At 32.6% G+C, this 16,929-nt stretch overlaps 1 protein-coding gene across 2 annotated transcripts in view; it reads left to right on the forward strand.

Moving 5' to 3' along the window:
- LOC106877218 (TRAF3-interacting protein 1) overlaps nt 1-16,929 on the forward strand; it is a 202,974-nt gene that overhangs the window by 173,723 nt on the left and 12,322 nt on the right. For both annotated transcript variants that reach the window (XM_052968703.1, XM_052968704.1), the window contains one exon: nt 15,157-15,380. In XM_052968703.1, the coding sequence (XP_052824663.1) occupies nt 15,157-15,380 (224 nt within the window). The remainder of the gene's footprint in view (nt 1-15,156; nt 15,381-16,929) is intronic.

The following is a 16,929-nucleotide window of genomic DNA, read 5'->3' on the forward strand; positions in this document are numbered from 1 at the left end:
ATATATATATATATATATATATATATATATATATATAAATAGATAGATATACAGAGTGTGATGGGTAAATTGTTGTCATATCATATTTTTTGCTTCATGCATGCACATAATTTGTTTTTCATTTTGTCGACTACATAGTATAGTAGGGTCAGTTGCACACCAACTGTGAGAAAAACAGCACCATGATGCAATTCATTCTGCAAGAAATTTTTAAATGACATGCTGTACTGCTTGGCATTTGTGCCAGAAGCTCCAATACAATAAGATAGTAAACACACAGAACAACCGTTGGCTTGCTGTGTCCCAAAAACATGTACCAGTCAACATCATGGTGCTTGGGGTGACCACTAGTGATGGTGACATTATGCCTTCCGACACGGCCTCAGACTCAGCATGAACGCCTACATCAAGTGCCTTGACACAGTAGTGCGCTGCCCTGGATCAAGAGGGTAGCTGCTAGAAGCCCCTATGTCTGGCAACTGGACTCTGCACCATGCCAACATAACCAGGAGAACCCAGTCATAGCTGTCAGACAATTTCTGCAACATCACCCCTAACATCTGGCCACCTGACTCCCCAGACTACAACCCTCTTGATTATTATGTGTGGGGCGCATCTGAGCGAGAGATAAATTTTGATAAATATGTCTAAAATGAGATGTCAATGTTATTTTCATTTTTGTGTAATTTAGATGAAAATATATTCACCGCACCCTGTATGTGTATGTGTGTAGATATATATATTGCATGGAAAAATGCGAGCATGAAAAGTAATATTCTTAAGATTATAAACATGGAAAAGTACAGGACAAGTTATTACACCTGGGAAAGTATAAGACAAGCTATTACTTCTTGTAAAGTAAAGAATAAGAAACTTTTTACTTGAAATATTGCAGCAAAGAATGCCACTTCTTCTAATTTATCACTCTTTACAGTTCTCGTCTTTTAAATTTATTGTACAAAACTGTTCAGCTAATTTGTAAGTTTGTATAATTAGTCGCTTTTTTCTGTATTTAAGGTAGTAAATTAGCCAAATTCTACTTAAACAAGTATAGTGTTATTTGTAAACTATAATAAAATAATTTTTAATATTCAAATTTTAATTTTTACTGCAATATTTTAAGTAAAACATTTCTTATTCTTTACTTTACAAGAAGTAATAGCTTGTCCTATACATTTCCAGGTGCACTAACTTGCCCTGTACTTTTCCAGGTTTATAATCTTAAGAATATTACTTTTCATGCTTGTATTTTTCCATGTAATCCATGATTTTTCCAGGCATTGCTGCTATAAGATAATTGATAATGTGTCAATTAATAATTTAAGATTTTAACTTATAAAATACTGAAAAATAATATTTCAATTTTTCCATGTAAGTGATGATATTTCAATTTTTTCATGTTTAATTTAAATACATGTTGCGATTGAATTATTTGATATAACCCATCCACACCAAATTAATGGCAGGGAATTTTACCATCTTGTTGGTTGCATCATGGTTCACCAAAAGTTACAAACAACAAAACCCCAAAACCAGTTACCAGGCTCACCTTAAGTAATCAAGATTTTGAGTTGGTGATAATAGCACTGATTGCTGCTAATCTAGATCTATCAATAATTATTCACTACAAAAGTAATTATAAAAGCATATCAAATATACACAAATTAAAATTATCTACATCCCATTGATATAAATTTGATTTATGAAAATTCCCTTTTATTTAATTTTAAATTTAAAAAGTAAATTTAGAATATAAGCACTTTTAACCAGTACCTTTTCTGGACAGCCTTACTACATCCCTTCAGGTCTGCCCATAGAGACGCAGCCAAAAATGACTATATTCTTGCCCCAATAAATTTAGATGCACATATCTGAAGCATGTAATACATTAATAACTAGCCTGATTTTTATAATTAACTAAAAAGAAAAGGAAGCAACTAAAAAGGAAAAGCAAAAAAAGCAGAAAGCAAGTTAATTAAAGCTGCAAGAGAAAATTAATAATAAAAGTTTAACTTACCCTAATCCAACAGCATATTAAAAATAAAGGTAAAGTCAACCTTGGTGGAATTTCAACTTAGAACGAAAAACTGCTAAGCATTTCGTCCAGCATGGTAACATTTCTGCCAACTCACCATGTTAGAATGTAAATATTCATTTTAGAAATATATTCTTATCTTTGGGGTGTTACTTCTTACTTGCTCACTTACTGACAATAAATTTCATGACATTTCACCTCATAACTTTTTTTCTACTAATTTTTATTCATGAATTTTTCATGCATTTTTCTATTATACTTTTCTAAGAAAAGTATACTTTTATTTGAAAATTAAAAAAATTATGTTACTTGAAGATGAATAGGTGCCTTACTGCCCCACCCCCCTGAGGTTGCAGATATTTTGATGTAACTCTTTTTCTATTGAACCAAATCTCAAAGTGTAACTGTGGAGGTGTCCTCTTTAAAACTGTCAACAGTTTGCAATTTAGTTGAAAACTGAATTAGTGGTGAAGCTTGGAAGCTGATGTGATTGATGAAATGATGGACTTCAGAATATATTCATCCACTACCATGGTTGAATGATATATGTATGTATATATATCTACATATATGTATGTATATCTACATACATATGTATATATATATGTATGTGTGTGTGCATGTGTGTATTTGTATGTATGTATATATATATATATATATATATATATATATACATACATACATACATACATACATATATATATGTGTATGCATTTATATATATATGTATGCATATATATAATATATATATGCATATACATATGTATGTATATGTATGCATATATATATATTATGAATAATATATATATATACTATATTATATTTAATTGAAAGCCATGCATCCATTTCCAAGTATATGTATGTATGTATGTATGTATATATATATATGTGTGTGTGTGTGTGTGTGTGTATATCTACGTGTATGTATGTATATAAATGTATGTATATATATGTGTGTGTGTATGTGTGTGTGTATATATCTATGTGTGTGTGTATATCTATATATATATATATATATATAATATGGAAATATTTTATTCACAAATGCATTGTAATAATGCTGAATAGTATTAATAGGAGAGAACATGTGTGTGTGTGTATGTATGTATATATGTTTGTATATATATATGTCTGTATATATATGTATATGTATGTATGTATATATGTGTGTGTGTGTGTGTGTGTGTGTGTGTGTATATATATATATATATATCTGTATGTATATATATGTGTGTGTATATATATGCATGCTGTTCTTTTTTATAACAGGAAACTTGCCAACATGATTCTTAAGCAACCATTATAAACATTTGTTTATTATATACTAAGTATATTGAATTTTTTTCTAAGAGAAACTGTCATAGTAACCAAACGGATATCTAAATCAAAGACTTCTGCAGATTGTTTCAGTATGTTATGTATTTCTAGCAAGAAAGAAAATTCAGTAAATCTTAACTGCTGCAACATGTCCATCTTTATACACATGCAAAGTCTTTAAGTCATTTAACCATCTCTCTGTCTTTCTCCCTCTGTCTCTCTCTCTCTCTGTCTCTGTCTCTCTCTCTCTCTCTCTCTGTCTCTCTCTCTCTCTCTCTCTCTCTCTCTCTCTCTCTCTCTAACATCTTGTTCGTTTCTCACTCGTTAACTGTCAAGAGAGAAAGATGAATAGACAGAAAGTATGAATGATAGAGTTTATTTAACATTGCTTTTCAATTAGTTATGAATGAGTTGATTTCGAACCACATGTCATATAGTTTGAGGAATTGGGAAACATATTAAACATTACAATATTTCTGTAAAGAAAGTTAAACAATAGTTTATTTATTTACTTTTCTTTTTTCATTTAAAACTGACTTGAAAAATACCAAAATTGACATAATTAGGACAAACTTGACAACTCTCTAATAGACTTTACCTTTTGAAATAAGTGTAGTGTATATCCTTGGCAACTGAGAGAGAGAAATATAGATTTTAATTCTTAGTGAATTTAATAGAAGTTTATGAAGATATACTAAAGAAAAGGATTTAATATGATAGAGATAGCTTTCAGAGATGACAATATTCCTTGCATAGAACTGCTAAATGGTTTGATATACACCTTCCCTTGTTTATCGTTAGTTCTTACATCACTGATCAGGGATAACTCAATATGCTCAATTGTGAACCATGTTATGCTTATCCTGAATTGATTTGTGATATCATGAGTCAGCAATCAATCAAAGATTCTGTTTGGACTGCAAAAGAACCACCCAGCAGTCTTGGATCATAGGCGAGCTGGCAGAAATGGTTAGCACGCCGGGTGAAATGCTTAGCGGTATTTCGTCTGCCACTGCGTTCTGAGTTCAAATTCCGCCGAGGTCGACTTTGCCTTTCATCCTTTCGGGGTCAATAAATTAAGTACCAGTTATGCACTGGGGTCGATATAATCGACTTAATCCGTTTGTCTGTCCTTGTTTGTCCCCTCTGTGTGTAGCCCCTTGTGGGCAGTAAAGAAATAGAAATAAGTGAATTCAGTGAAGTTCAGCCTTGGGACAAACAACACCATAAGTAATATCTTGCTCACTGTGACATACAAATACTACCCATTAATGCATATTCTACAGTCTTCTAAAGATAGGCAATAATTTCTGGATCCTGCACATCTAACAAACTATACCCCACCATAATGATGGAATCATTGCATGGTATGATATTCTATGGTTGGATGCCCTTCCTAATGCCAATCACTCCAAGAGTGTAATGGGTGCTTTTACGTGACACTGGCACAGGTGCCATTTGTGTGATGCCAGTATCTGCCACGACTGCGATTTTGTTCAGTTTGATGGGTCTTCTCAAGCACAATATAAAGCCAAAGGTTTAGTCATTGCCTCTGTGAGGCTTAACGCTCAAAAGGAATATGGCCTAATTTTATTTTTTTTTTTTTGTTCCTTTTTGCTGATAAAGAAAGCTCATCATCATCATCATCATCATCATTTTAATTATCATCATAAGGCAGCAGCCTGGCAGAATGATTAACATACTGGGCAAAATGCTTTGCAGCATTTCATCTGTCCTTATGTTCTGAGTTCAAATTCCACTGAGGTCGATTTTACCTTTCATCCTTTTGGAGTTGATAAAATAAGTACTAGCTGAATGTAGTTGACTTACCCCTCCCCCTGAACTTGCTGGCCTTGTGCCAAAATTTGAAACTATTATTATTATTATGGTGGTGGAATGGCAGAATTTACTGAGAATAGGAAAGAAAATTTCCATACATTTATTGCATTCCCTTTCCTTCTGAGTTGACATGTCACTGAGGTCAACTCTGTCTTTCATCCCGCCATGTTTGAAGGTAAAAAAAAAAATACTTGGGATGGATTGAATCAACTTCACCCATTCTCAAAATGTGTGACTTTCTGTAACTGTTAGAAATGGCTTCAAATTTTTGGCACAATGCCAGCAACTTTAAAGGAATGGGTTGAGTCAGTTACATCATCTCAGTGCTCAACAGGTACTGATTTTATCAACAGTAAAAGGATGAATGGCAAGGTCCACTTCAGCAGGATGTGAACTCAGAGTATAAAGAACCTGAAAAAATGTTGCTAACCATTTTGTCTAATGCTCTAACAATTCTGCCAGCTTGCGACCTTGATAACAATAATAATAATATTTTTCTAATTCTGGCACAAGGTTAGGAATTTCGAGAGAAGGAGCAAGTCAGTAACATTAGCTCCAATACTTGACTAGTACTTTATTTTATCAACCCTGAAATGATGAATTCCGATGTTGACTTCAGCAGGATTTGAGCCCAGCATGTAAAGAGCCAGAAGAAATGCCAGTGAGCACTTTGCTGGCATGCTAATGATTCTACCAACTTTATACCTTCTTAATAATGATAATAATAATTATTATTATTATTGTTATTATGATTATTATTATTATTGTTATTATTATTATTATTATCATCATCATCATTATCAGTATTCATAAGGCACATGACTCAGTGATTAGAGCATCAGGATCACACTCATAAGGTAGTGAGTTTGATCTCCAGACTGGGCTCTGTGTTTAGTTGTTATATCACTGGTGCCAAGCTGTATCGGTGTTTGTCTTTCCCTTGGATAACATCAGTGGCATGGAGAGGGGAGGCTGGTATGCATGGGAATCTGCCGGTCTTCCATAAACAACCTTGCCCAGACTTGTACCTCAGAGAAGAACTTTCTCGGAGCAATCCATAGTCATTCATGACTGAAGGAGGTCTTAACCCTTTAGAAGGATGATGACTGGCATAACCTACAAAGAATCAGATAAGATGTATTTGCACTTTTAGTTATGCCTCTCTATTTTCTGAGTTCAACTACTGCCATCATCAACATTGTCTTTCATCTTTGAGGGACTGATATAATAATTACCAGATAAGTACTGGAGTTGCTTTAATTGAAGGTGCCCTCCACTGAAATTTGAAGTGCAGTTCTCATGTTACAGAACAGTAGGATTTGTTTTTAGAATAGCATATTGGTTAAGTCTTATACTAAGCTCTTTTTGGTATTTAGTTAGACTTCTTTACACACCAAGTACAAATCCTACTGGTTTAAGTTTAAGTTTCCTTCTTCAGGCTTTATAAGTAGTCAAGTACTATGATTGATTTTGTGTGGTTTGACTTTGCATTTAATCTTTCCAGTGTCACTACGCTAATTATTGATATTTCCACTCATTCCATTTTTGTGCATTTGCTAGTAAGTGGAGCAAAGACACTTAGCTGTTACTGCATGTAGGATGGTTCCCACTATTAGCCAAGACCTTCATAAAGATCCCTCAGCTGCCTTTGTTTTGACAAGGAGAGCTAGCAGTTTTCCTCCATCTTCTGGTTATAGCAAAGGGATTGCATAGTTCACACATTTTAAGAATTGGGGATAGGATTGTATTGCTTTGACCAAGCCTTCGTCAACTTCTTTATGTATAAGATGAGGATGAAGATGCTGCCCTCTAGGAAATTTGATGAAAAGTTGGTGCAAGTGGCAAACTGTTGCATGTGAGATAGGATTACAGGTAAGTTCACTGCCATCAATTCACCATGAGGAAAGTTTATCAAGAAAATATATCCATAGTATCTCACCAGTAATAGTTAAAAGCTATTTTATTGAAAGGAGAAATGGTGAATTGATGACAGTGAACTTTCCCTGTAGTGAATTGATGACATGGTGAGATAGCCAGTTCTTGAGTCCTTCTCAGAGAGTGTAGGTGAGAGAAGGTAACTACCCTGATTCACCATAGGTGGTGGTTCATATTTCATTGTGGGGTCTTTGTTTTATTTCAAAATCCTTGTAAAGTTTTAATCTGTTTTTTTTTTCCATGTTGTGTTACATTTTTATCATCTCCAGTTTTATTGCATAAAATGCTTTGTATGTATTTGTGAGGTTCTTGCAGCCCATAAAATGGATTATTATTATTATCATTATTTACAAAGTTTGATTGGACTAGATAAAATGGGTGTAATCTTGGATCAACATTAAAATAACGCAAAACATATCAGACTAATAAAATAAAGCATTTTCAATTTGTTTAAATTTTATCTCTTCATTTAGATTGCACTGATGTATTAATATTTAATGCAAAACGGACTAAAGCAATAGCAGCGATTTCACTTTATGTATATTGCATGCACACACACTTGCACATTTTAAGTAATATTCATTGCAAATTCTTTGACTTTTTTTTGTTGTCATCAATATTTTAACACGTCACAGATTTCCAACTAGAATGTATACTTTGATGGCTCTTCCCATTGGCAGTTTAATTGTTTAACTCACAAATGAAAGACATTAGAAATAAGCCAGTGTTGATATATGTTGCTGTCAAAGAGATATTCCTAATATAAACTTTTTTCCAAGAAAATCAATCTGCACTTGAATCTTTCTGAGAAAGCTGAAGCAATCAATCTTCATTTATGTTATATGGGTTATGTTGTTCTTATCGTTGCAGTGACTGCTTTGTTTATTGGCAAAAAAACTAACTTCACACAGAATGGGATTTAGATTTCTTTACCTATGAATAAGGTAGATGAGAATCTCATTGTAGTCATTGTGCTGGGTTTGTTGCCATCGCAGTTAGCTTTCATTGGACAAGTTCACTTTGCTGTGAGTCAGTTGCTATTTAACACCTGGGTAGTCTTGATTATACTGATGAAAGATATTCTGAACCCAACACCCCTGTTTTTCGTCTGTGACTACTTTATTCAAATATGTTAGTTTTTGTTTGGCTTTCATATTGCAAAGATAGATATCTTAGGTGCAGGTGTGGCTGTGTAGTAAGAAGATTGTTTCCCAACCACATAGTTCCAGGTTCAGTCCTATTGCATGTCACCTTGAGTATGTATCTTTTACTATAGCCTTGGTCACAAAACTTGTCTGACAGCCACAACTTGGTTCTTCTGCTTGTGTGGCGTGGTGCAGAATCCTGTAGCCTGACATAAGGTCTTCCAACAGCCACCCTCTTGATTCAGGGCAGCTGTACCAAGCTCTAGTCATTCATTTTACTAGCAACTGTATTTACATGAATCACTATGAAATTTTCAATGCGTTCAGGCTTACTGCTATTACTATAGTAACACTATGCCAGTTCTTTTGGACTGCTAACCTCATCTTCCTTGAAGAATTTCACTAAAACCTGAAAGATTCAATGTATCTGTTTTAATGAAGATATTAGGATGAGAGAGACCAGCTGCTATGTCCTGCAAGTACCATAATATTAAGTCAAATTGTGTGTGATAAGTAGCACACAGTTTACCTAGTTCTGAGAATGACTTTTTACAGGCCCTGTATTAAATATTAAGCTATTAATAGATACATCTTTCATTTTCAACATTATCAAGGGAACAAAAAAGAAGCTGTATGTGTGTGGGTAGGTGAGTGGGTGTTCTTTTTTATTGTATATTTTGTTCAAATTCCAGCCCTTTGCTCTCTGCATTTTGATATTTAACTGATTGGAAATACATACTTTATATTCCTTTATCCTATTGTTATCACAATAATGAATTCTTAATCATGTTTTTTAATACAAAAGCATCATCTCTTTCTCACACTATTGGTATTGTGGGAATTTTTATTTCAGATATTATGCACTTTTGGTTCTTAACTCATTTAATTTTGTTGCATCTCCATTTCTTTCCTTGGGCATTTTCTGCAATTTAAATTTTCTCTTTTTAATGATATTTAATTAATATTTTCTGATTTGGGTTTTCTGCCTACTGTTTGTTGTACTTTGCTTTTAGAAATCACGATTGTATTGCATATTATATTATTTAATTTATTATTTGTATTTTGGTTTAGTACAAGTAAATTCCTACATATACATTAATTTGAAGTTGAAGATAAGTTTCTGTTTTTGCTTCCTTTGTCTTTTAATTTTCTGTCTTATCATTTTTCTTTTATTTCTAATACATTAGTCAACATCTAATACACAGAGCTACATGCCTTCCTCCTTGTTATCATCATTATAATGCAGTTAATTGGCAGAGTTGTTACAGCATTGGATAGAATGCCTTGCAGTATTTGTTCTGGTTCTTTGTGGTTCGAGTTCTATTCCCACTAAGGTTGACTTTGTTTTTCATTCCTTTACGATCAATAAGTACAACAAGTACTCACTCTGTTTCTTTCCCTCTCCCCCTCTCTCACCTTCTCACCCTTCTTCTTTTTTGAAGAACCAAAACAGAGCTTTCACATTCCAGGCTTTATCAATCAATTCACTACCATCCTGTGGATTTGCTGAGAAAGAAATAAAGTATCACTACCATCAGTCATTGCTTCACTTTTTTTTCTTCTTACTCACATGATCTGCCACTTCTCTTTTTATCCTATGTCATTTATAAACCCCAATGTTTTCATATAATACAATTTCTTATACATCCCTTGGTCTCCATACATTGTCACCGTATGCCAATCTTTAATCAGCACAGCATATTTCCTTCAACAGATGTCATTCTTTTTTTTTTTTCTTTGTGCGACTCTTCTCCTGAACAGCTCAACTAATCCTTTTATTAGCCAGCCACTTCTTTTAAGTTCACTTACACTTCATCTTAAATGCAACTTTACAACCAACAAATCATATTTAGCCTTTTCTTACCATATTTATTTTGAAATGTACTGCCTTTATTTCAATTAATTTTGAAAATAATGAAGAATTTATTAAAATAAATTTGTCATTATTAAGTTGGTGTTTGGGGCATAAATCAATATGAAATTTTGATGGAATATTTTAATTTAGATCACCTTAAAAGAGGGACTTAGTATCGTAGCACCAAGTATGGTTTCAAGATGGTTGGTAGCAAAAAGTTAAAACTTTTTCTTCTCCCTCTTTTTCAGATCTTCCATATTCGATGCCAATGCTGCATAACCATTCAGCATCACTGTTCTTTCCTATGCCACTTCAGTTATATTTCCCTTCACACTGAGAAATAATTCCTTTATTGCCTTTAGGATTACCCATTCTCAGAACTTCATCTGACTTATTCTTTTTTCAGTTACTGGTCCCTTTATTTTGAGTAGAGTATCGCCTATTGCTTGCACTGAAAATATTATATTGAATTATCAGTTTCTTCTCTTCATACTCCCTTGTAGTTTACCTTGTCTTGGATTTTAGCATTTGATATTTAGAATTTTTACTCTATAACATTCGCCAAGATTTGGAAAATGCAATTTTGTTGAGCTATTTTTAATCTTCAATTGAAATTATGTCTTGCTATGTGAGCTGTTTTATTCTTACTTTATTTTTAAATCTCACTCTATAAACCCAGTATATTAACAGTCTTATATTTGTGCACCATTGTTACTTTTCATCTATATCCAACCCTATGCTAATAAGATTATTGCTTACCTCTATCTTTCTCTCTTACTGCATACCAGCACTATTCCTATATCTTAACAACTTGGTTTCTTGCAAAGTCTATAAACAAATGGAAAACCATATAACATCCTACAGTATAGGCTAGCAATGGAAGCAGCATTAGTACCAAACAGCAATCTGTATATCCTACTTAATGTGGATATACTATAAGAATGTTATGATACTGTGGTATTCATCTTAAGAAAGTATCACATATAGATATATAATGTCAGTGGTAGATGAAAAATTTGCAGTACTGGCAATGAAACATTTAGATCATGTGATTTCTGCATATTTGCACATCATCATCAGCAGATATCAAATATAACTGCATGCTAGCCAAACTTCACCTCTACTGGTATATAGAATAAAACAGTGACTTTTTTGGTCACTGGTGTCACAAATAGCTGGTGGGTTGAATTAAAATTAGTATTAGTGACACCAGCAACTGATTAGGCATTGTTTTCCTATATGTCACTAGAGGTGAACTTTGACTAGCATACAGTGATAGTGGATACCTGTTACTGATGATGTGCAAGTATGCAGAAATTATATGGTCTAGCAGTTTCACCCCCATGGCAGGGCATTTTTTTGTCTGTTTCTATGCTTTTTAACACTATACATTTATATGAGATGCTTTCTCAAGACAAATATTGCAGTCTTAAGGTATTCTTACTTTATATCCATGTTAAGTAGGATATACTGATTTCTATTTGTTAAGTTTATGTATTCCACTTAAACCAAACTTAGCTACACTTCTTGTTACATTTACTGAGTCTCACTTTACTTGTTCTTCTTTTCAAGAACTGCATTCAAATGAATTTCCATTTCCAGAGATATATAGCTGTGGAACTTTTAGAATAAAGTTTAGCCAGCAGTTAGTCTGATTATTCATGTTTAGTTAGTTTAGTTTGGCCATCCTCCCAGATACTTTGATGTTTCATGTGAGCACACCATCCATCACAGTCCCCCATGCACATGCATGTTCTTAATTCATCAACATTTGCCATACCACTGTCCTGACGCAAGTTGTCCACATAGGTTAGATGTTTTCTTCCCCTGTTGATTCTTCCTTCAAATGACTGCCATAAGACCATTTAACGCAGGTTCTTCTGGGTGCCTGACGGAATGACCAGCAATTCTCATTCTTCTCTGTGGATCTTCTCAGTCACTTTGGGTAGAGCTTGACTAAGTTGCTCATTGGTTAAATCGGCTCCCCATGTAACATTCAGAGCCATTCTTAACATTCTTGTGTAGCAGTTTGTCTATTTTCAAAAACTTATAATGTTAAAATTAACATACCAATTGACGGATCTAAAGTACTTTAAGGAATTTGAATATGAATGCTCTCTAAAATGTCATTTTCTTGAACAACTTTTTTTTAAACAATATTTATGATTCTCATTTAAATAACACTTAATGTTGCCCTTTTCTATTTTATCTTATAATTCATCAATTATAGTCACTCATGATATATTTTATGTGTTGTAGAAACATACCTGTGATTTTTAGATACAGCTATACTGCTATATTGTAACTTTAATCCTGCAGAAGTTATTGCTATGTTTCTTACATTCTGTAATAGTTTTTCCCTACATCAAGCCATTTCTCTTTGTTAATTGTAATTTGTGTCTTAATAAACTTGTGATCTAATTATAATTTTTTTAGACATTTTTTCTGTCTTTCTATTAATGTGTTTCCTTTGATCTCCTGGTAATTAAACATCTTCAAGTCTTTATTAATTTTTTTAAAGTTATCTTCTTTACTGCTCCCATTAGCATTGTCTTTACGAAATGTGGTATCAGGTAGCTTACATTAATCAAAAAGAAATGAAGCATTTGTTGTGCATTTCATCAATGATATTTTATCTACTTGTATTGTTCATTTGCCTTTTAGCATGTATACATCTCTATTTGTTGTTTTCTTCTTTCATTCCTATTGTACTATTCTTTTCAGTGTCTGTCCAGAATTTCATTCACATAATAATATATCAGATTTATTATTTTTACTTTATTATTTTCATGTTATTGATTGGGTTTTTTCTGTAAGAGTTTACTGTTTTCTTCTCTTGCATTGAAACATTGATATAATAATGATGATGATGACGATGATGATATGGAGAAAACATTTTACAAGATACTGAATAATTCTTGAATGAAAATTTTAGCCTACTTTTGAATTGCAAGATGGCTGCAAATTTCAAAACATCTCTAATTATTTACTGCTCTGATTATTTACCTTCTAACAATTAAATTATTCTTTAACCTATTCACATTTTGAAAATTTTAGGAAACTTATGTAAAACTTCATTTATTGATTACTCTGTAAAACTTAATCCTACACAAAATGCCTATCCTTGAATTTATTTTTTGTATTGTGCTATATTTTATTCGGAACACTAGTTTTTGCTTTTAAATGCAATTTTCATCCAAGAGAGAAATATTTCATGCCAATTCTTTTCAATTGTAAATCAATTTCTCATTGGTCTTAGAATAAACCTGTTTTCCTCAAGGAATCTACTCTTTTGATTATATTATTTCTCTGATGAATTATATATTCATAATTTGATGAATTGAAAGTTAAAATTCTTGTATGATGTCCTTTCCCATGAGTTGCCTCCAATGGAAATTCTTTTCCTACTCCTAGAGTACATTATTGTACTACACTTACAGCTTGTGGGGATTTTAGTAAAGTAAGAAATTAGGTGAATCATAAACTCCAGTAGTTGTTTCCTCTCTTGAATCATTCTAGAATGTGGAGAAATAGGAAATGAGCTGACAAAATAGAGAGATTACTACTTTCATTGAAAAACATCTTTAAGTGTTTGTGCTGCATGTTTTAGAATTGGAGTGATTTATTCCTAAATACATCACTCAGTTATATTTGATTGCTGCTATGTATTCATCATAAGCTATATTTATCATATTTTCAATGGTGCATTATTTTTTATATGGAATTTTCTTGATATCTAGTTTTTCACTTTTATTAATGGAAGCAGTTATTATACTTAGCATGTTCTTGACTTCAGCAATTAACATTAGTAAATGTTTAACCCTTTAGGATATCTGGCCAAACTATTCTTCCTGTTTTATGTTCAAATCAGCTAGATCTGGCCTCTCACATCTATGCTACAATGTTGTTCTTAAAATAAACAATCACATCATCAAAATCCCATAGCAATAAGGTTAATGCGTGATTAATTCATAACAACGTGAATAGATAAGTATTACATTTAACAGAGAAGTCTGAATGCTAAAGGGTTAAATGTTTAAGATGAGTTGTTGTCATTGATATAACTCTAACTCAGAATTGTTAGCACTCCAGGCAAAATGCTTAGTGGAATTTTGTCCATCTGCACATTTCTTAGTTCAGATTCTGCTGAGGTTGACTTTGCATTTCATCCTTTCAGGGTCAACAAAATAAGTACCAGTTGAGCACCTGGGTCAATTTCATTGACTTAACCCATCTCCCCAAATTGCTGGCCGTGTGCTAAAATTTGCAACCAATATAATTATGACTCTACTTTTTAGGATTATTAACTGCATGTTTATTTAAGATATTGATTACATTTAATCTAGACACAAGCCTGGCAGTTTTGAAGGGAAAGGGTTAGTTAATACCATTGGGCCCAGTGCATAGCTGATACTTTATTTTATTGATTTCTGATGGGTGAAATGCAAAGTTGACTTCAGTATCATTTCAAATCAGAATGTACTGAAATGAAAGAAATATCACAAGGCATTTTTTCTGATACTCTATCAATTCTGCCAATCTGCTGCATTAATATGTACACAGTATGTTGAGTATTTTAAACTGTATCTTATAGCTGATGTGCATACTGGATTTGAACTAAGAATCAGTACTGCTAAACTAAAGCTCGTAAAATTCCTGTTACTCATAGCTCAGAATGATTTATGCACTCTTAGATTTAGCTTGAATCCACACTGGAACTATGTGTACATGCAGGAGTAAGACACCTAATGAGTATCAGAAATCAACCAATTAAAATGATATGTAGACATTGATATTGTTAAAATGTGGTTCATTTCTACAGATTAAGTTATTAGTTTGAAATTTGTTTCTAACGAAAATAATTGTTTTTCAAGCCACTAAATTATTTAATGAAATTTTGTGGCTTATAACCAATTTACAAACCAAATTTCAACTGGTACATCTATAAATACAGTCAAATTGCTTGTTATTATACTTATCACCAACCTTGATAAATGTCTTCTTTATGATATGAATTGTGAACTTTTCAGGAGAACTCTATAATGACTAATACTGCATACCAAAGACAGAGAGAACTAACTGAGAGTAAGATTTTAAAGTTGCAAGGAAGTATCCAAGGTTTAACTAAAAGTGCAAACCCATTGGGTAAGATAATGGATTACATTCAAGAAGATCTAGATTCTATGCACAAAGAGTTGAACCAATGGAAAGGAGAAAAGCTAGAATACAGATTAGCTTTGAAAGAAGAGAGAGAGTAAGTATTCATTATACGTATTCTATGTCTTATAATTATGTATATATTGATGAAATTTTCGTAGAATGTGCTTTATAGTAGATATAGATAATTGTATGTTATCTACAGCTTGCTCACAGCAATCAAATAAAACTTTGCATATTTATGTGTATTTAATTCTACTATTTCATATTTGCAATGCGTTCCTTGCTCCATCATATAATTAAATTTATGCTGTTCTATTTATTTAATCTTTTTCTCTTAAAGCAAAATATGTCCTACTGCTGTTTCTTGGTTAATTGAACTGTTTCTATGTAGTTTCTTGCATTCCTTTATATACAGAAAATGAATCAAGTTAACTGCTGATACATTCAATTAATACCCAATTTACATAAAAATATTTTCCTTCACTTAACCCTTTAGCATTTAAACTGGCCATCTCTGACCCAAATATTCTACTTGTTTTATGTTCAAACCAGCCGGATCTAGCCTCTCACACCTACTCTACAATGTCATTCTAAAAATAAACAATCACATCATAGAAATGTTAATGCTACAAAATAATGGATGATTAATTCATAGCAGTATGAATAAATAAGTATTACATTTAACAGAGTAATCTGAATGTGAAAGAGTTAAACTTTTTTTTCAGTCTTTTCTCCCCCCACCTTCTACCCTGGCTTGTTCTCCCACCAAAATACCAGTAACTCACACTCTGAGGCTCAAATTTCACATTGTCTGTAGAACTACACTTCTGTATAATATTTATGAATGCATTCCCAATTATTTCTATTGGCTCATCTTAAAATAGTTCTTCAGTTAACTTATACAACTGTACCTTTATGTATCTGTACATTTATGATCTAGTTGATTTAGTTGAGTCCAAGATTTACTGGTTTTAATATTAAGAAGCATTAGAGTGTTAGTTTGGCAAAAACCTTTTAGCACATCAGACTCAATGACTTATGATATAAAAAGTTATTTACATTCAAATCTTGCTGGTTCATAATGTATCAGTCAAGTACTTGGGTTAATATAATTGATTATACTGACCTTTAAACTTTCTAGTTATGTCCCAATGTTAGTTAGTAGTATCATGAAGCATATTTAAATGTTTTCATGTAAGTTATAATAAATATTTCTATCACTCAGATATATGAGTCTCAGATGTCTTAATATAATTAGACTGTCTGATTCTCAAAATCTTTGGATTAATTTGTATTTGAAGAATAGTAGTAATTGATCAATATGTAATGATGCTGCATTTATAAAAATGTATTGTTAAAAGCAATTTATAACCAAATTCAGATGGCTGAATAATCAAGATTTCCCATTAGTCTTGATCGTCACATCTTCATATCAGATTGAGGAGTGAGTCACTTATTTTATTACTTGAAGTTGTCTATCCAAGCCATCTATCTATAGCTCTAGAATAGTTGGTGTTGGGAAGAGCATCCAGCTGTAAAATCCCTGCCAAAACAGACACAGTATCCTTAGGTAGATTCTCTACCTGGCCAGCTCCTTTCAACTGTCCTACCTATGCATACATGGTAGATGGATGTTAAACAAT

This window comes from Octopus bimaculoides, chromosome 6 (genome assembly GCF_001194135.2).
Source record: "Octopus bimaculoides isolate UCB-OBI-ISO-001 chromosome 6, ASM119413v2, whole genome shotgun sequence".
In the NCBI taxonomy this organism is placed as follows: domain Eukaryota; kingdom Metazoa; phylum Mollusca; class Cephalopoda; order Octopoda; family Octopodidae; genus Octopus; species Octopus bimaculoides.